Source organism: Populus trichocarpa, chromosome 1 (genome assembly GCF_000002775.5).
Source record: "Populus trichocarpa isolate Nisqually-1 chromosome 1, P.trichocarpa_v4.1, whole genome shotgun sequence".
In the NCBI taxonomy this organism is placed as follows: domain Eukaryota; kingdom Viridiplantae; phylum Streptophyta; class Magnoliopsida; order Malpighiales; family Salicaceae; genus Populus; species Populus trichocarpa.
The window spans coordinates 26,132,986-26,154,713 of NC_037285.2; the positions used below are offsets into that span (position 1 = coordinate 26,132,986).

Sequence of the window (21,728 nt, forward strand, 5' to 3'; positions counted from 1 at the left end):
TAGGGAGATGAATATCCTTGATATTAACATTTCATGTTAAAAGTCATAAGAATAAACAAACTGAGCTCTATGGTCGGACATGAGAGTTATGATGATCTCAAGACCTTTAGCTTTTTGTGCTTAGCACACTGTCATGCCCACAATTAATTGGTATGGTAATGAGCCAAATCCATGCCCAATTAGGCTTAGCATATAGCAAAGCCCAAGGTCGACGAGTTTACATGCCCATGCACAAATGGGCTTGGCATGCGACCAAGCCTAAAGGCGACAAGTCTAGATACCTACGCCCAAATAGGCTTGGCATGTAGCCAAGCCTAAGGGTAATAAGTCTGGCAGTTCACCAGACCCATGCTTAATAGAGCTTGACGTACAACCAAACCTAAAGGTACTAGGTCTGGCACTCATTAGATCCATACACATTTGGGAATGATATGGTGCCAAGCCTATAAATGGTAGGTCTGACAACTCGCTTAATTCATGTCCACATGGGTTCGATAAATAACTGAGTCTAAAGGTGTTGGGCTTGGTAACTTGTGAGACTTATGGCCATTTTGGCTCAGTAAATAGCTGAACCCAATGATGTTTAGGTTTGACAGCTCGCCACACCCATGTCCGCTTAAGCTCACCACGTAGCTGAACCTAAAAACATTGAGTTTGACAGCTCATTAGACCCATGTCCGCTTGGGCTCAGCACGTGGTTGAGCTGAAGAATGTTGGGTCTGATAGCTCGCTAGACCCATGTCTGTTTGGGCTTAACATGTAGCTAAACCCAAAGATATTGGGTTTGGTAGCTCGCTAAACTCTTGTCCGTTTGGGCTGAGCACGTAACTGAACCCAAAGATGTTGGGTCTGACAGCTCAATAGACTCGCATCTGCTCGAGCTCAGCTACGTGTGAAGCCCCAACAGACATGGGTTTGGAAAGCTGACATACCCAACATCATTAAGGTTAACATGTGGTTGAACTTATAGATGTTGGGTCTGGCAGCTTGTCAGACTCATGTTAGCTCGGGCTCGGCAAGTGGTTGAACCTAAGAATGTTGAGTCTAACATCTCATTAGACCTATGCCCGCTTAGGCTTAGCAAATGGCTGAACTCAGGATTGGGTCTGGCAGCTTGTTAGATCCATGTCTGCTTGGGCTCATTACATGATTGAACCCAATATACTGGGTCTAGCAGCTCGCAAGATCCATGTCTGCTTAGGCTCAGCAGGTGGCTGAATCCAGGTTGTTGAGTCTAGTAACTCACCAAACCTATGTCCGTTGGGGCTCAACCTGTGGCTAAACCTAGGATATTAGGTCTGACAACTCGTCAGACCCATATTTGCCCGGGCTCAACACTTAGTTGAACCTAAAGATGTTAAGTCTGACAACTTATTAGACCTATGTCTACTTAGGTTCAATATTTAGTTGAACCCAAGGACGTTGGGTCTGGCAACTTGCGAGACCCATGTTTGTTTAGGCTCAACACTTAACTACATCCAAGGATGTTGGGTCTGACAACTCGCTAGACCTATAACCACTTGAGCTTGGCTCATAGTAAAAAATATGGGGCCTGGAAGTGACATTGACCCATGTCTTTCAGGCCTGACATTTTGCAAAGCTTAGGGATATTGGATATGGATGCAAGCTTTACTCATTTATCATTGGGTTATCACCCTGCCTTTGTATCTTCTAAATAAGGACTTAAGCTTAACATAATTTTTCAAAATATATTGAATCGGTAGCCTCCTAACTCTTTGTGTATTGAAAACATAAAGATTTGAAAGGTTTTTAGCTTTTAATGATAAACTTTTTACCTTTTCCATGTGATAAGGATTCTTGTGGCTATGTGACTTTTCTTAATTGAAAAGGAGTCTATTGGGAAGAGAAACGATGACGTGCTTTTAATATAGTAATTGGTTAGGTTTTTGAAGATATCCGGTGACATCAAGGATTATTCATTCAACGACGAGGATGAAATGTTATTTCTTTTATAACCCTGGTCACTCTCACCTCCATTCTTTTCTTTTATCTCCACTCTTGTAACTTCTTTGTAAAAACAAATTGTTAAAGAAGCTTTGAATGAAATTTGTTTTTATTTACAAAAACAAACTCTATTGTTTTAGGTATTCCTCACATTAAACTTTGTTATTCTTCATTCTAGTTATTTAGTCAGAAAAAATGGATTCTATAAGAGTTAGGTCCAATCTTAAGAGTAGAGATGTTATTTCTTCCAGCGGTGAATTTAGCTTCCATCTAGAAACTGAAGGAAGTAGTAGAGGATAAGGGCTCATTAGACTAGACCCTAAGACTAGAGGGGATGAAACTTTAACATTCATCTCTGGAAGAGGGAAGGTAATTCCTAACCCTAGAAAAGTCCCTCCTCTATTGCCTTTAAAGAATCCTAGAAGAAAGAGAGACTGTCTCAAACCCTTGAAGACACTGAGCCTAACACCTTAACAATAAAGCATGTGACCTATGTAAATGGTCAGCATCTAGGAGAACATGTGGCTAAATTGCCTTCAAAGACTAAAAGGATTAGCCAAACGACTATGACCATCTCTTAAGAGCGTTGTGAGATAATTGTCGCCTTCTGTATGTATGAGTTAGGGTATTCTCTCTTTAAGGGTTCATAAGGGAAGTCTTTTGTTATTACAGGTTGGATCTAGGCTAGTTACATTCTAATGGATGAATTATCATATCTGCTTTTGAAAAGTTTCTTAGGCTCGTTAGACTCGAGCCTACTATAAATATCTTCAAGATTTGTTACAATTTGATTGGTGGTGCTGATGGTGGTAACGACATACGCTGGTTTTAATTGGTATAATTTGATTGGTGCCACTACTTTTGTGGAGTTGGAGGCCAGAGCTAGTGGGGGAAGGCATTCTCTCTTGGTTAGGGGTCAAACAAAGTTTATCCCTTCTAAAGTGATTGCGAGTACTATTGCCCGTTTCAAGAGAAGGAGGGTCTTACCCCCGTGGAGTTTACTGTTGTAGCCTTAGCCTTTCATATTACCTCATTGCTAATGCCCTCACCATCGCTTTCAACCGCAGAGACCTTTTTGGCTGCTAGGATTTCTGCCCATGGGGCTTTACTAGAAGTTGGACAGCTTGGGCTTGAGATGTTTTTGTTGACCTTGTCCTCAATCGAGCCCTTTCTTACCTTGAATGGGGATGAAAAGTATGGCATGAAGTTTATTCTTGATGAGAAGTCCAACTTTAAGGTTGAAGACTTAGAGGTGTTGAAGAGCTTGAAGAGGCTTTTAACCATTCCTTCAGACGTTCAAGTGATGTTTGATGAGAGCTATAACCATTATTTCACCTTTACTGGATAAATTACTCTCTACATAAGAACCAACTATTGTCTGCTGTACTTATTTTATTTTTAATAATCATCTTTTTATCTTTGGTAGACTTTTATGACATGTGCCCACTCTAAAAGACATTGGATGGTTGAAAGGTGCCAAATGAGAGAGGCCATTACCAAGCATAAGGCAAACCAGACTACTTTTCAAAGGCTGAGGGTTGAGAAAGCTGCAACGGAGGTTGAACCGCGAGAGCTTAAGATAATAGCGCTAAAGAAAGACATGAGAGGTTAGGTCCTTCAATTGAACTCCACTGAAAGGGAGCTTTGCCTGGCTCGTGATGAAATGGCCTCCTTAAAATAGAGGATGATTGAGATAAGGGCATCATAGGAGACTTTGAAGGCCTAGCTCCTTATAGCTAAAGAAAAAGTCCATAACTCTCGTAAGCGGATGAAGGCTTTGAGGAGTTCTAGGAGATATTTGAAGGGTCTCCAGCGCTGAAGGAGATGGTTGGAGACAAGATTTTCCTTGCCATGTCTATCCTATATTTCTTTAACATGTAAAGGGGAATTCAAGTGGAGAATGTGTCAGTCCGAAACTGCACTCGAGAGTAGGAGATCTGAGATCAACCCCTGACGAATTGATAAGAGGCCTCTAGACATCACCTAGAGAAAACAAAAATGTATTTTTGTCATTTTGAATAAGTCATACATATATTAAAAACTTATATTCTTATTCTCATTGACTATGATACTTTTTCAAATAATCAGAGTGTCAAGCGTGAAAGAGACTCTTTCATATCTTGTAAATAGAAGGTGTTTGGCTTTACCACCCTTGTAAATTTGAATGTACCATCCCATTTTGAGGCCAACTTGCTCTTACTTTCTCTATTATTCGTAACTTCTAATTTCCTCAACACCAAATCCCCAAACATGAATATTTTATTCTTGACTCTAATATTATGGTACTGAGCTATTTTACGTCGATAAACTTCATTTTTGATCATCGCAGTCAAATGAGATTCTTCTAAGAAATCTAGATTAACCCTAAGGCCTTGTTAATTGCTAGCTAAGGTATAATGGATGACTCAATGACCTAGGCACCAATCTTAGTTGGGATTATGGTCTCAATTTCAGAGGTTAGGAGAAATGAAGTTTTTCTAGTAGACGTCCTCTAGGTAGTATAAAATCTCATTTAGCAGTTCTACCCACTTTAATCTAGCTTATGTTATCTTCTTTTTAAGCCCATTGAGAAGGACCTTGTTGGTGAGTTCAACTTGACCATTTGTCTGGGGGTGAGAAATTGAGGATAATTGATGTTCAATGTGAAGCCTTTGACATTGCTCTTTCATCTTGTAACTATCAAACGGTGTCCTATTATTAGTGATCAAGATTTTGGTAATTCCAAATCTATAAATGATGTTCTTCCACAAGAAAAAGATGACATTATTAGTGGTGATATTTGCCAAGGTTGGCATTTCATGAAAATTCATTTTTTTTTCTTAATTTTTTTTTTTATGTTTTTGGATCGTTTTGATGTCAAAAATAATTTTTTTAAAATAAAAGATACCATTTTGATGCATTTCCAAACGAAAAGCACTTTGAAAAGCAACTACTATCACACTCCCAAATACCCCCAAAGTAGTCTACGACTACCAAAATGAACTGTCTATTCCATGTGGCCTTTGAAAAAGGACCCGATATGTCCATCCACCACGGGGCAAAAAGTCACGAGGAAGATATTGTTGTCAACTATGTAGAGGGTTGTTCAGAGACTAATGTAAACTTATGACATTGATCACATCTTTTCAGCAAGTTATCAGCATCACCTAGGATGACTAACCAGTAAAATCCTGCATTGGTGACCCGAGCAACAAGAGTTCTAGAACAAGTGTGAAAACCATAAATTTCTCTATGGATTTACCTTAAAACATAAGTGCTTTCTCTAAGGGACAAGCAGTTTAACAAAAGAGCCAGAGCAAATCGTCTATATAAGAATGCTTCAACCAAACAATACCTTGTTGATCGTCTAATTAAACAAATGATCTCATTTCTGTCCAGGAGAAACTCCTAGTTAGCAGATAATCTTTGAAGGGAGTTCTCCAATTGTTCTCTGTGTTAATTGGGTTGGCCACTAAGCCTTCCTCTATGCTTAGTTTTTCTAAAATTTTAATTCATACATCCAGATAGAGTTCAATTGAATTGGAGCTTGCTAGTTTGGACAATATATCTGCCTTGCCATTCTTATTTCTTGGAATTCTACAATTGAAATTTATTAGCCTTTGTATTTTTGCGAGAACGACCTTTAGAGGGACTAGAAAATCATCAGGGTTGATAACTCTGTGTCATTTTTCCCAGCATTCTCTGAATAATGTAATTGTCTCCTGGTTAAAGAGACAACTTGTGGTTGAGAAACTAAGATTAAGGGTGTTATCTCATGTGTCAAGACTCGCTAGGCTTGATTTTTCCCTTGAGTGGCCATCCCTACCTCCGTAAAGAGCCAAACCTAATTAAAGAATTGTTGAAGCTCTGATGGAGCAGATATGACAACAATTATAGGGAGGTATATGATATGTCCCATCCCAGATGTGTCTTGATTGTCTGCCATGAAGTGACTTAGAAAGGTTAATAACCAAACTCATAAAAGAGTTGATGACTCTTTGATCAAGTCTCCTACATACAGTGCCAAATGATAATGTTCTAAAATCCAGTATGCTTAGGAATGATGGTTTTTGGTGTTTGGACAATGGGTAATCATATGTTTATGTCAATATTCCATTCTACAGAGCTTATAAGGTGGGTGATTGGTGGTAGAAGGCCTAATACCTGCAAAACAATATTTTTTTTATGGGGTTTAGGGACTCTCAAATGATAAAGTCAGTAACTTTTAAGAAATAGATTGCAATAAATGGGAGAATGAACTTTAAATTTCAAGAACAAGAGTATGTATTCTTGTTTTGGTATGATAAATACTCTAGGATTTAAAGGTATTAGTGTTTAGAGAATAGAAATTGTGAACCTTTTCTTGGGTGGTTCAAGTGGGTATTGATAACCCATGAACCTTGTTATTTTACTGGAGTGGAGGGGATGAAGAGTCATTTCCTCCTTATAGCATTAACGAGGGATAAATATCTCTTATACAACATTAATGAGATGAAAATATGGTTGGCCGTTGAGAGATTTTTTTTATACACCTAGAAGTGTACGGAGATGAATATCCATAACATTAGCATTTCATGTGAAAAGTTATAAGCATAAACAAACAGAGCCTTATGGCCAAACATGGAGACTATAATGATCTCTAGACCTTTAGCCTTTCGCTCTTGACACACTATCAAACCCAAGGTTAATGGGTATGGAAGCGAGCCAAATTCATTTCCAATTGGGCTTGGTATACAATTAAGTCCAAGGTTAACAGGTCGAGAGGGTAGCCAAACTCATGCTCAAACGGGCTTGGCGCATAGCCAATCTAAGAGCGATATGTCTGGTAGTTTGCTAGATCCATGCACATTTGGGCTTGGTGCACATCCAAGTCCGAAAGCGCTAGGTCTATCACCTCACCATGCTTGCATTTGAATACCTCTTTTACTTCTCTATCTTTACTTCTAATCCTTCATTCATTTCTAGTTGTCTTGAAACTTCATCAACTATCTTAATTAGCTTCGTTTACTTGTATTTATCCTAAAAGTTGATCTTTCATTTGAATTATTTATAAATCTTGTTGGAAATATTCGTCATGGAAGATTCTAGAGTTAGTTTGATGTTCTGTTATCGCACATCTTGCATCTTTTATATATATATAAAGAGTGACATGTTTAAATTGAAGTTTACTGTGATGAGGGCAATAATAGATTTGATTTTCCTGTCGTGAAGTTGAGTTGTAGGAATTAAATATCTAGCTTGAAATAAAGGCACTACGTATTAGGTGGGATTATCAACTTAGAGGCCTGTCAGAAATATTTGAATAGGCTTGATTTAATGATGGTTGCTGCATGCACGAAGTTAAATGTATGAAAATATATAGTAATCATTGATCTAATATGCATATTTAAGCCGTGGGAATTTTCATAATATGCATGAAATACCGCTGCTCAAGGATTTTACAGGGTTGAACTTCCTACTTTGACAGAAGAAACCACTTGTCTGATGTGGATGATTGATATACAATGGCATCAAAATGACAGTGCAGGATCACCCATCTCTTTTGATTCTGAAGACTTTTTTAAGTCGTGGGGGATGGCTCTACTATGTAATTGCTCAATTGCTGATTTCTATTGAGATGTTTTATGTAATTCTATTTTAATGAAAGGCCGGGCATTCTGAAAGTTATCTGTCACTGGTTTCCTTTTCTTTTTCATGATAATGCTAAGTGCAATATAGTTCTTCTAGGCGTCTCTGCTAGCTGTTGTTTTTTGTTTTTCTTTTGGAATGTTGATTTGGCATTGCAGCTGCTGAGAGTGCTAAAATAAATCTCATCTAAGTGAGATGTAATTTAATTATAGCAAGGCTCCTCTCGTCTTCCTTTTGCACCACTAAGAACTATGCATGCCTAACGAATAGACAGTGTTCTACGAGTTTGTTTGGCAACGTGGTTGGGCGTGTTTTTATCAGTATTTAAATTTTTTTCAAATTAATTTTATTTTTAATATATTTAGATGTTTGCTGATGTTAAAAATATTTTTTTTTAAAAATAAAAAATATTATTTTGATATATTTCTAAACAAAAATAATTTTAAAAATAACTATCATTATATATAATATTAAACATTAAATATATCAGACTGTGCTTCACCAATCTTTTTCGGTGTCAATCAAAAGTCAAAATAATCATTAGCAAGAACTGGATTGTCAAATTTTTGTTCTAAATGTTGGCAGTTCGCAATGACATGGGATGATGAAAAGGGAGGGTGCTTTTAACCAGAAATTCTAATTTTTTGCCTGAACAAAATATTAAAATCTAGGTGTTTCCACTTGGTGGTTTCTATTTCAAACCCAAATGAAAGAAAGGGAAGAAAAGCTGCTTCCATGCAATAGTACTTACGTGGATTGTGTTTATAGATTGGCAACGCAATTCTTAAGACGGAATGGTTGAAATATATCAAAAAACATACATGAAACATATAACTTCAATTATCTTTGGTGTCAATTAATAAAAGAATGTGTGATTCTTAACCAAGAATTTGGAAATTTTTATTTTTTGGGGGATGAAAATGACGTGTTTTATTTTTGACGAGCTTTTAGATACAAGCAAGAATACCTTGTTTAATTAAAAAATTAAAAATATATATTATTTTGATGTATTTTTAAATAAAAAATATTTTAAAAATTAATTATTATTACATTTTTAAACATCCCAATATTAGCCGATGGCAACCACTTAGCTAAGAAAAGAAAGGTGGATGGTTTTAACTTCTAATCCAAGTTTTTTTTCTGAACAGCAAAAATTTTTAAAGTTGATGGGAGGAGAATCTGGTAAAGGATTTGGAGAATAAAGAGAGAAACGTGCCCACTAAAATTTGGTGAAGGATAACGAATGAAGAGTCACTTTATGCCTATTCTTTTGTTTTTCAATACAAGACTGGAATGGTGTCGGAGCAAATTGCTTTCGACAAAGAAAACTCCCTTTCTTAACTTACTTGTACGGAACCACTGGGGCAAATACGCGGGTCATGATTTTGTTTTCCTGGATAGCAAAAGAGGTAAATGGTTTAGATCATCTCCTTGCATTCTCTGCCGCAACAGCAGCAATATAGCGAAGAGCTCTTGCATGAATATCCGTCAACTAAAGAAGCATTTAATTGGCAGGACTATCAAAGGTTGGCCAATAATAAAATATAAACAAAAACATACTAACAGGATGAGGGTATTAAGATCAATTAAAGGAAAATAGAGGCAAGCATTGATGATCATGCAATTGCCTTTGGCAAGATTTAATTGCACAGCATAACTACAAGCTACCAAGAGAAAAAATTGGAAAAAAAAGAAGAGGGACCACTCTGCATGAATATTATACATATATCAGCAATAGCTGTCTAATCATGCTTATATATCAGGTGGCTTCCTCTATCCAACTGCACCCCGGAAAGTTTTTCAGCCTTTTACGTTTCATCATCTTCTTAGACCTTGATACGTTTTCCCAGCTACCAGCATCAGCATACAAATTTGACATAAGCATATTATTCCCAGCATTCTCAGGCTCAAGCTCAGCCAAATGCCTAGCTGCTACCTCAGCAAGACCTATATCCCCATGATTCCTACATGCCCCTAATAATGCTCCCCATACGAATAAATCAGGCTTAACAGGCATTTTCTTAATCATATCATAAGCCTCATTAAGATTTCCAGCCCTACCAAGAAGATCCACCATGCATGCATAATGCTCTAATCTTGGAACAATCTTGTACTTCTGTTGCATCAAGAGAAACAAACTTTGTCCATGTTCAACCATTCCAGCATGACTACAAGCAGTAAGGACAGCCGTGAAAGTCAAGTGATCGAGCTTATTTCCCTCTGATTTCTCCATTTGATCAAAAAGCTCAATTGCTTCATCACAGTAGCCATGATTTGCATACCCAAAAATCATCGAATTCCAAGTAACCGTATTCCTCTCAGGCATCATATAAAATAGCACACTCGCTTCTGATATAAAACCACATTTGGCATACATGTCAACAAGAGCACTTCTTACATATATATCATCTTCAACTCTAATCACCACTGCATAGCCGTGTATCTCCCTCCCTCTCCTTACATTAGCCATGGTCGCGCAAGCAGCCAAAACAGTACTAATTGTAGCAGAAGTTGGAAGAAATCCCCGGCCCAACATCTGTTTAAATGCATCAAAAGCTGCCTCGTTACGAAAATTTTGCACCAACCCTGATATAACCGAAGTCCAAGAAATCACATCAGGCTCTACTCCATTGCTGATCATCAATTCAAACATCTTTGAAACCATTGCATCATCACCCTTTTGTGCAAACCCCGAAATCAAGCTATTCCAAGTTATTACATTAGGCTTGATACCCAATTTTTCCATTTTATCCATCAAAGCAAATCCTTCTTTAGCAAAACCATGTTGACCATAACCCGAAAGCATGGCATTCAAAGCCACCAAGTCTTTCTCCACCATCCTATCAAACACTCGCCGTGCCTTTTCAACTTCTCCACATTTAGAGTACATATCGATCAATGAACTAATAACATAAACATCCGATTCAATCGAATACTTCAAAATCACAGAGTGCAAAATCCTCCCAGTTTGCACATCATACACATGACCACAACATTTGAGTACGCTAGGAATAACAAACTTGTTGGCCCCTAAACCCTGCTTTTGCATTTCATAGAAAACACTCAAAGCTTCTTGAATAAGCCCACGACGAGAATAGGCCCCAATGAGCACAATCCAACGGCGGATATTTGACTCGGGAATTTTGTCGAACAACTTGCGAGCGTCAGATAACTGCTTAGTTTCTACATAGAAAGAGATGAGTTTGGAGGCAAAATGGGTCAAACGAGCTAAACCGTTAATGATGAGATGAGCATGAAGTTTTTTCCCTTGCTGTAATGCTCGATCACGACCGTATGTTTCGATGAGATGAAAATAAGTTTCCGATGATGATCGAAATGAACGGCGTGATATGATTAGGATGGGAAGCTTATGGTGGGATTTAAAAAATGCTAAAGTTCCCTTGAATTGGTAACGGGAAAGAAGCAGGCACATTTCAGATTTCTCCTCAGCTTATCAAATCCCAGTTCCAGTGCATTTCTTTCTTTCCTGGGCCTCGAGGCAATAGAGGATTCTTGTTGCCCAACAAGCGACCTGTCGTTCCTTGTCAAACTTATAAAAGTTATTTAAAGGAAGCTGCAAGGGAGAGCTTGGTGTGTGGACTTGCTAGTATTTTTGTATGAAATAATTTTGAGATTTTAAAGATATTTGTATTTATCTATTTATAGAATGTTAAATGTAAGAAAATTTAACATTTCTTGGGACATTAAACTTTTGAAACTTTAGGGTATGGTTTTGAATATGGCCAAATCACTTGCATTTCCTCTTCCACTTTGGACAGAAAGGAGGAGCAAAAGGTTTTACAAGAACAAATGACTCGAGGAGGTATCTTGGGGTGGCTCTGAATCATGGAAGGATAAAAAATGCGCTTATAAGATATATTGTTGATGAAGCACAGCAGAGATTGGCTGGTTGGAAGGTGGACAAGCTTTCATTGGCTGGAAGAGTTGCTCTTTGTCAATCGGTCATTCAAGCCCTGCCTTTGTATACAATGCAATCTGCAAAGTCTTCCAAAATCTACTTGTGAGGATATTGAGAGGATATGTAAGCGTTTCATTTGGGGAGATCAGGAGCACGCTGGACGGTTCATTTGGTAGGGTGGGATAAAATCTGTAAGCCTAAGAGTAACGGTGGTTTGGGTCTTAAAAATCTTGAAGCCATGAACGAAGCTTTGTTAACGAAGTTTGTTTTGGGGTTTGATGAAAGGGAATGATCAGTCCTGGGTTCATGTGCTGAGGGATAAATACATGAGAAAGGATGGTTCTGATTTGGGGTGGTTAGCAAAGCCTGATTCGTCTCCTCTATGGAAGACTATTTGTAGACTTCATCCAAAGGTGCCAGAAGGTGTTTCTGGCAGCATTGCAGGGTTGCTAAATGTGATCCTAGGCTTCTTGAGTTTGCTATTGATTTGGTTCCTGAGGAGCAACTTCAACGGACTGTCTGTCAGTTTGTTAGTGATGCTAGCCAGTGGGAGTGGTCAGTCTTTGATAGATTCCTACCTATGGAATTAATTCTGAAAATTGCAGCGACGTTTCCTCCTCACGGTTCTGCTGGCCGCGAGGACATATTTATATGGAAATTTACTTTGAATGGAGAGTTCTCTACAAACACAGCTTATGGTATGTTAGAGGATCATAAATGGATAACAATTTACATGGAAATATAGATTCTTTTTTTTTTTCCTAGAGAGGCTTGTGGTTATTTGAAGTGAATTTGATATGAGAGAGGTCGTTAATGTGAAGAATTTACTTGTTCATAAATGTGACTTAGATGATCTTCATGCTTTGGTTACTGTTTTTGGATTTGATGCTCATGCCCTCAGGGTTCACTTGTAATAAAAGTTGTGTGGAGACAACGTAGTCTGTTCGTTCTAAACAGTTCATTAGTTTTCCCTGTCAGAACAGAGACAAAGCAGGCTGCAGGTAAATTGATGGCGATGATCAGGGTTAGGATGGGTGTCACAACCTGTATATGAACTGAGAAAAAGGGGGATTTCTAAGTGTGATATATGAAGCTGAGTTTTTTACTCTGGACCATGATGGCTAGTATTTTGAGAAAGGGGAAACAGAGGAAATACCTCTTTGAAGCCATATGACTAAAAATGGGGAAACAGTTATGCAGACTTAGTCAACTTGGTATTTCAGGAGGTAACCTTCTGTGACTAACAATTGCAATCAATTAAACTGCATTGATCTTATTGCCACATGTTAAAACAGAGCCCACAAGTCTCTCTATCTTTTACCAGGTGACATGCGGCTCTCTGTTGTTCACTGCCTGTGCAAGAACTCCGGAAAGAGATACTTTGGCCACCCCCCTCCTTAAATTTCCCTCTCTGTGATCAAAGATACAGACCAAAGGAGGACATTAGGAGAGAAACTCAAGGCTGAAGGAATTTATGGCACACTCTCAATCACGTACTGGAGCAATTGCTCCATTTGATGTCAAGCACGGACATGGTAAAAGGCCTGGAAATCCAACAACCCCAACTGTGGAAGAACTTCTACAAGGTAATTCCATAAACCATAATGTAACCTCCATCGTAGAAGAACAGGTTAATGATTCTGTTTTCCCTAGGAGGCTTGAACTTGAATACGATAGGCAACGGGAATAACAACAAGATGGTCGAGCTATAGCTTATCAGCAGCTGAAGAAAATTTTAGGATTTTCAGTTCATTCATCAACTCTTTCTTCAGATATTGAAAATTGAAAATAAATGTGTTTTAATTTATTTTACAACGTAAATTATTAAAAAAAATGGCTGTATTTGATTCCAAAGTCATGGAAATTCATGTCTCTATCACTACTGACCTATGAGTTTTGCATGTGCAGCTGAGGAAGTTACAAGGTGGTCGCCACACACCACACCAACTTTTTGTAAGGATCATGAGCTGGAGTATGATCAGTCCCCCAATCAAAAGAAATCAGTTATTACAAAAGTGAAGGAGAAGGCCAGGAAATGGCGAAGCACCCTCAGGAAGAAGAAACATAATGACGACGGTTACACCACTCCTTCATGGGGTGTCAGCCTGGATTATGTTGAAGATGAAGAAGATCCTGAATATCTAGGAGCCCCAAGTAACTTCAGTCATAGTCTCATTCTTCATATATAGTAGAAAAAATATAAAATCTTATGTGAAGTAAAAGTTCTTGGGAATGCTTGCCTGAATGAATGTGTATTTAATTAACTCGTCTATGTGATCTCTCAGTGTATGAATCAGAGATGGCTCCTGAGGGGTATAAAGAGACCGCTAGACAACATCCAAGAGCAGTTCCTGTGATATCGGAGACTCATCTTTTGCCAAGTAGTGAGACCTGTGCTGCTGAAGTCAAGCCAATAACTGAAACTGTGAGCGGGAAACAAGAAAATGAGAAGTCTCCCAAAACACCAACTCAAACCGTGGCAGAGAAGCTGGCACCAGCATGCAACACAGTATCCGTTGCTACCCATGCCATTGCTTCCAAGATTCAAAGCCTCGCTGTTTCAACCCCTGAAACTGTGATATCGGAGACGCATGTTTTGCCGAGTAGTGTGACCTGTGCTGCTGAAGACAAGCCAATAACTGAAACTGTGAGCGGGAAACAAGAAAATGAAAAGTCTCCTAAAACACTAACTGAAACTGTGGCAGAGAAGCTGGCACCAGCATACAACACAGTATCCATTGCTACCCATGCCATTTCTTCCAAGATTCAAAGCCTCGCTATTTCAACCCCTGAAGCACCAGGTGCAGCGGGATTAGACCCTGTGGAGGAAGGTAGAGCAGCATCATCTGTAGCAGGACCAACCAAAGTAGCTCTAGACCAAGTTACATCAGATCCATCCCGAGATCCAGTAGCTGCAGCATCTGGTTACCATTTCTGTGCCGGAGAGAAAAAATGGGATAAAGGAGTTTCAATGAAGGAGTATTTAATGCACATGTCTGGGCCAGGAGAAGATGATAGAGCCCTTTCTCAAGTGACATTACAAGCAACAAGTCCAAGGAAAACTGCTGGCGATGTGAGTGTGGTGGACAAGGTGAGAGATGCTGTAAATTCTCTTCTTCAGGTCCAGGAGTCCTCCCAACCTACAGTTTTCCATTCAGCTAAGAACTCATCCTCAGATATTACCATATCAACCGATGCTCATGAAGGTGACTTAATTTTTTTCCCCTTCATTCTCTAGCAGCGCAATCGATTGGAATTATTGGTGGATATTGTAATTTGTTAAATAAATGCTGAATCAAAATCAGAATGGATTGTAGGTTGTGACATGATTTATCATATTTACTGTTGTAACAAGATTATCCTGACCTGCCAGGGCTAAGATTGGCAGTATGATTTGTGTCATGTACATTAGGAATAGTTCCTTTTCTCACTGTACATCTTGTGGTTGCAGTTACCGAAGAAGAAAATCATGGAAGAATACATAAAGCCAACTGAAAGGTGATTTCAATAGATATCAAAGAAAAATTTTGGTATTCAGTGTACCAAATTCTCTATGTGTTAATAAATAGCTGCCAATGAAGGTGGCAATAATTGCTTAGAATTAGCGATAACTATCTAGAGATTGCATTTTGTGGATCCCTGCACTGAATGTAACATTTCTTCCTATTCCTCTTCTGAAATTTAATCATCAGAGTGGTCATTTAATTAGAAATGTTATATCACCTGATAGGCTTTAGCTCAAATGGTTCACTTTTGATCAGCAGGTGAGCTTAAAATCAGTGGCAAAGCGGCTGAAATGGAATTCTGGAGATTATGATGGATAGTTGTTTTCTCTTACTACAGTTTTATGAGCATCTATCAACTGATATCAGGTGATCGTGACCGTGACAAAATGTTTATTACATCACACTGTTAAATTAAGAATGACAGTTCATGAATGCTGCCAAGTACTTGTTATAAACTACACAGCAGATATTCAAACGAGAACATCATAGCGATGGCCATGATTCGATCATCCTTGCAGGATGATTAGTGCCTTGTACTTCCTTTTCGTTTTACACACAGAAAAACTAACAGTAGTAGTTGATGATGGACAGACATGGTAAGTACCTAAAATGACCACAGAAACCAGAACCACAATCACTGTAAAATGCCCTTCCCAAAATTTAGTTTCTCAACTTCTATTACAGTAGTGTGGATAGGGGGCATTTGGACTGCGATCAATTATCACAGATCTGTTTCCATGGTTTTGTAATGCCTCAATATTAAATAAAGCAGTTCCTACTTTCCAATCAACGAGTCCTGACGATGCTTTGAACAACATTCTTGTAAAGGAATTCATCAAACCCGACGGGTGACTGGACGCAGTATCCCTGGTAATCAGGCATGATTTCGGAAAAAAATATTATTTTATGCATGGTTTGAGCTTATATTTGGAACTTGGAAAGGAGCAACTGTCAGTATCATGTGGTCATTGCTATTTTATTTATTTATTTATTGTACATTTGGATAAGTCAAAGAAATACCAAAACTTCCATTGGTCTGCTATTATTGTTTATAAAAATTCAAAGCAGACCGCAATTCTGCTTTGAATTTTGGATTTCAGATGCCTGCGTTGTTAGGCACTTGGCCAAAAAGGCAGGAGCAGTAATAATAGATTTTTGGCATCAAGCTTGGACCGACCAAAACTATCATATTTTCATCCAGTTGCCAAAATCTATGTTCATATCACAATTTATTTGCTAAGAGAACACTGTTGTTTTACTTGTGTTCAAAATCGAGCAGCCTTGGCTACCTGGCTATGGTTGACAAATTGCAAATTCATCCTCAAACCTCTGTTCCTTAATACGGTAGAACATGCTAAAGTATTATATAGTTGAAGTTAGGTATCTGTGCTGAAGTATTATATAGTTGAAATATTCTTGTGCTTCTTCCTTGAATGATTTTTTTCGTTCTAGAATATTCTTTGCTTGGACCTCCACAGGAATTTAACAATTGCAACTTGATTCTAGCTTCACTCACCAAAAGTCTTATATTGTCATTACTTTTCTCCAGTCCAAGTTGTTGACATTGCATCTGATTAAAGCATGTCAATAATCCTGCCGAAGGGTCCGATTGCGAATGCAGCAAAGGCTAAAGGTTCATATCACCAAAGTTTTCAAAAAGCTGAACAAGCAAATATCATCCTTTCTCTCTTATTTTCTCTATGGCAGCATTACTTAGAGCACTCCATTTTGCACTAGCTCTTTTCATATCCTTAAAACACTTGGCCTTGGCTCAAGAGATGAACCAGTTCTTCTACAATGGCTTCAAGGGAGCCAACCTGAGCCTTGACGGCATTGCAAGTATCCACCCCAATGGCTTGTTGGAACTGACAAACGCTTCTAAGCAGCAAATTGGTCATGCTTTCTTCCCGTTTCCCTTCCATTTCAGTACATCCTCCAACAATTCTAGGTCCCTTTCATTTTCTACCAACTTTGTCTTTGCCATGGTTCCAGAGTCACCTATGCGTGGCGGACATGGCATTGCATTCACTATCTCTCCATCTACAGATTTCAATGGTGCCACTGCTACTCAATATCTTGGACTTTTTAATTCTACCACAATTGGTTTGTCTTCCAACCATTTGCTTGCCATTGAGCTTGATGCTATAAGAAGCCCTGAATTTGGAGATATCAATGACAATCATGTTGGGATAGATGTCAACAATTTGACATCCATTCAATCTGCTCCAGCATCATACTTTTCTGAACATGGAGGAAATGAGATCTTGCAGCTCATAAGTGGAGATCCAATGCAGGTGTGGATAGACTATGATGAAATGGATAAGCTACTTGATGTAACACTAGCTCCTGTAAGCGTCACGAAACCTCGAAAGCCTCTCTTGTCTACAACTATTGATCTTTCTCAAGTTCTTTTGGATTCTATGTATGTTGGTTTCTCTTCATCCACTGGCTCTGTATCCAGTCACCATTATATTCTCGGGTGGAGCTTCAACAAAAGTGGGCAGGCACAGAGTCTTGGCACTTCAAAGCTTCCTTCACTTCCTCCTGAAAGAAATTCAAGTAACAAACCAGATTTACGAATCGTGATCCCATTGATAACGGTATCTGTTTTGCTCATAGCAAGTTTTGCAACTATGTGTATTATGAGGAATAAATATGAAGAAGTACGTGAAGATTGGGAGCAGCAATATGGTCCTCAAAGGTTTCGCTACAAGGATCTTTATAAAGCAACTAAAGGTTTCAAAGACAAAGAGCTCCTTGGAACTGGAGGTTTTGGAAGGGTTTACAGAGGAGAATTACGTTCTTCCAAGGTGGAAATCGCAGTTAAGAAAATCTCTCATGGTTCAAACCAAGGAATGAAAGAATTTGTGGCTGAGATTGCCAGCATGGGGAGGCTAAGGCATAGGAACTTGGTACAGCTCTTAGGCTACTGCCGGCGGAAAGGAGAGCTTCTCTTAGTGTATGATTATATGCCTAATGGAAGTCTCGACAAGTTCCTATTTTGCAATGAAAAGCCTAACCTTGATTGGCCTCGGCGATATCAAATCCTCAGGGGAGTAGGATCTGCTCTTCTCTACCTCCATGAAGAGTGGCAACAAGTTGTTCTGCATAGAGATGTGAAAGCAAGCAATGTCCTATTAGATGGCGATCTTAACGGAAGGCTAGGAGATTTCGGGCTCGCTAAGTTTCATGACCATGGATCTACTCCTCAAACAACCAATGTGGTTGGAACTGTTGGATATCTTGCACCAGAGATTACTAGAACAGGAAAGGCCACAACAAGCAGTGATGTATTCGCTTTTGGGACTTTTATGCTTGAAGTAGTTTGTGGAAGGAGGCCTGTAGAGTCAGAAAGACCACCTGAGGAGGTTGTTCTGGTTGACTGGGTACTTGAATGCTGGAAAAGAGGGGCCATTCTTGGGACAGTTGATCCTAGATTGAACGTTAACTATGAGGTGAAAGAAGTGGAGTTGGTTTTGAAGCTAGGTCTGCTATGTACCCATCGCACTCCAGCAGCTAGACCTAGCATGAGGCAAGTGGTACAATTTTTGGAAGGAGATGCTACTTTGCCTGACATACCACTACATGGTGCAGGAATTGGTTTAGTTCCAGTTAGCAATCAATCATCTAGGAATCACGTTTTAACAATCCCTATATCATCAGATGATGTTTCTTCATGTTGCTTGTCTGACTGTGAATCCATCCTCAGTGGTCGTTGAACAAGCGATGCTTCATGGCTTGATGAGGTCAACATGATGATGGACAAAAGAGATTTGAAGAAGAAAAAAGAAGCTAAAGAAAGTAGAAGAAGCGAAAGAAAAGAAAGAATAGGGGTTGGAAAAGTTTACAATTTTTATTCAGTTCATCAATAATTGTTTAGCATTTAGAAAAATAAGATATAAATACTAAAATCTTAACTGGAATAAGCAATTGGGCTTATAATCTACTAAATAAATACTCAACAATAATTAAATTAAATCCAACAAATAAAACTTAATTAATAAAACTCAACTAAAAGTTCAAATTAATTAAACCAAAACAAAGCTAAAGCCCAATCTTTCAATGGTTTGGGCTATTATTCATCGTTTATGATCATACGAGTGCGTAAACAAGGTCTCTGGTCCAGTGTCCCCACCAATTCTCTCGGGGTTGGAAAAACTCGACCCCATCAAGTGTAATTCAAGGCGGCTCCAATAATGCTCTCAAAGATCATGATCAAGTTGTTGTGATCAAGGTTATAAATTCCGTTTCGGTAGGTGTTTCGTTTTTTCAATTGGAATGGAATGTTTCAGTTTCGGAGTGTTTCGACGTGCCGTTTCGGGGTTGTACTGTTTATATATATATATATATATATATATATATATATATATATATATATATATATATATATATAACAAACATAATTCAAATTCAAGATAAATTAATTATAAATTATGCAATACAAACACAATGCCAAACAAATATAATTTTAAAATATTTCTAAATAGTCAAGATTAAATAGATCTTTAACTTAAAGTAATTCAACTTAAACAAAATATCAAAATATTATGAAAGTAAAATGTTTTAACACAAATATTTTAAATATAAAGTTAGGTCAATGTTATCAAGGCTAATGGAATTCAAAGCATCCCTTGTTTTGCTCAAATTCCTACAAAGTATAAACATGAAAAAAAACAACATGAATATAAACCACATATATTAGTGATAAATCTAATTTTAAAGTTAATGAAAATAGTAATAATAATTTTTAATATTATTATTAATATCATTGTTATTGAAAATAGTAATGAAAAAAAGCTTTTTATACTTGGGTGGTTTAATTAATTAATTAAATTAAACAAGGTTCAATTTAATTCAATGGCTTTTCAAGAGCGGAACGGAACATGTGGAATGAAACCAGAACATTCCGGCCGAAATTTCGCCGAAAAATCCGGAACGGGCCGAGATTTAAAATGAGATGAAAATTGTTCCATTTTGTTTTGTTTTTTGAAGTGGTATGGAATGTTTTGGCTATTCCAGGCGAAACAGAATGGAATTGACAACCTTGGTTGTGATGTCTCTCTGATAATTCAGGTATAGTCTGAATCTGGTCGTCTAGCTTATATATTGTGATTCGCTAAAGTTCAACATTCCTAGTAAAAACAACTTGTGCATCCAAAGTAACATTAATATGTTTCTTTTGTGCCAAATATAAGGATAATGGGGCAAGAGTTTCAAAAAAATCATATGTTTTGAAATAAAAAGAGAGAGAATTAATAAGAAAAGACAACAATGCCCTTGGAGGCTTAGATAATAGGTATAAATGAATGAGGGGTATCGTGGTAACTGAACAAATAGCTTGATAAGTATAAGTAGAAAGATAAAAATAAAATAAAAAAGAGAAGTCTGAAATTGAGAGAGAGAACTGGCAATGGAAGAAGAAGAAGAAAAGAGAGGGAAAGATTGAGGAAAATGATCGGAGAAACTAATTGTTTAAGGTAAGACTTGTTCTTTAATGTGTAATTGAGGTAATTAGTTTGATTTTGGTTTGTTAAGGTTTAGGGTTTTGAAGTTTATGTTTTAGGGTGTCATGACCCGATTCCCGGATCCATGACCGGCACATAGATAAGGTTCCTCTCCAAGGTTTCATACCTATATGAACCCAAACTTACATACAAACTTATCCTAACTCAATCAAAGTTCAACGCAATATTAATAAAAAAAAATTAACTTCATAATATATAATTTGATTGTCTTAATACAAGAGTTAATACAATTTATAGTTGTGGAGCACTAACCAGACATAAAGGAAAAATACTAATTTCAACAAAAGAGCAGGTTCTGAAGGTCCAACAAAGTGACCCGCTAACAAGCTATAAGCCTAAAAAGATAAATAATGAGAGGGTGAGTTCAACAACTCAGTGAGTAGATAACATTCAATATACACACACGAGGTAATACAAGAATGATGAATATATATACAATTATGGCTCAAGGTTCTTATAGGAAGGTTTCTCAAATAGGTCATAACAACAATATCATAAGGTAAAGCTCGTCAGAAAATCAAAATGCAATGAGCATGAGGCTCCATACTGTGGGATGATCAGTCCATACAGGTTGGTGACTCCTCCGACCAACTAGGATTCAGATACGATGTGCACAAAGACTAACACTATCCTATTAGCATGAGTATTCTGACTGGCATACCATAGGTTCATAATCATAATCAAATAGACATATTCATATCTCAAGGCTCAACTCATGACATCAATCAAATGAGAAACTATTAATTCAGAAGTCAATTCAAAATATATATTGGTTTATATCAAGAATTCAGATTCAACAATTGATCATGCTTTATCGTAACAAGGATAATAATCAACATGTATATATTATCAAGAAGCATGATTCAATTCATATTAACAACTCAAATATTTATAATATTTCTCATGCATATGAAAAATTATCCACTCACCTGACTCGAAAGCAAATAGCACTCAAAAGTAGATACCGAAGGAAATCCTACTGATGTTCCGCCGGTAGAATATCAGGATTATCTGAATACAAAGGAGACATATTCAAGAATGACTCAAAAGAACATATAACCTATTTAATACATTTATCTAAGGGTATATTCCATGACCCTATATGTTTTTAAACTAAACTAGTTATTTTCCCAAAAACCCAAAATTAAACGGTTTTCCCGAAATCTAATCCATAATAAAACAAATAATAAAATTGATAATAATTCA

The 21,728-nt window shown here is 37.6% G+C and overlaps 3 protein-coding genes across 3 annotated transcripts; 2 read left to right on the forward strand and 1 right to left on the reverse strand.

Moving 5' to 3' along the window:
* Positions 1-9,158: 9,158 nt before the first annotated feature.
* On the reverse strand, positions 9,159-11,151 carry LOC7465094 (pentatricopeptide repeat-containing protein At5g59600). The gene has a single exon (XM_002298305.4). The coding sequence runs from the start codon at positions 11,003-11,005 to the stop codon at positions 9,332-9,334; it is 1,674 nt and encodes a 557-aa protein (XP_002298341.2). The 5' UTR covers positions 11,006-11,151; the 3' UTR covers positions 9,159-9,331.
* Positions 11,152-11,683: 532 nt separating this feature from the next.
* LOC7465092 (uncharacterized) lies at positions 11,684-15,787 on the forward strand. The gene is made up of 5 exons (XM_002299818.4): positions 11,684-12,717; positions 12,816-13,077; positions 13,400-13,645; positions 13,777-14,697; positions 15,256-15,787. The coding sequence occupies exons 2-5, from the start codon at positions 12,966-12,968 to the stop codon at positions 15,306-15,308; spliced, it is 1,332 nt and encodes a 443-aa protein (XP_002299854.4). The 5' UTR covers positions 11,684-12,717; positions 12,816-12,965; the 3' UTR covers positions 15,309-15,787.
* A 510-nt stretch (positions 15,788-16,297) lies between these two features.
* Positions 16,298-18,834, forward strand: LOC7485687 (L-type lectin-domain containing receptor kinase IV.1). Its single transcript, XM_052448384.1, has one exon. It carries the CDS (start codon positions 16,698-16,700, stop codon positions 18,714-18,716), a length of 2,019 nt encoding a protein of 672 aa, XP_052304344.1. The 5' UTR covers positions 16,298-16,697; the 3' UTR covers positions 18,717-18,834.
* Positions 18,835-21,728: the final 2,894 nt, after the last annotated feature.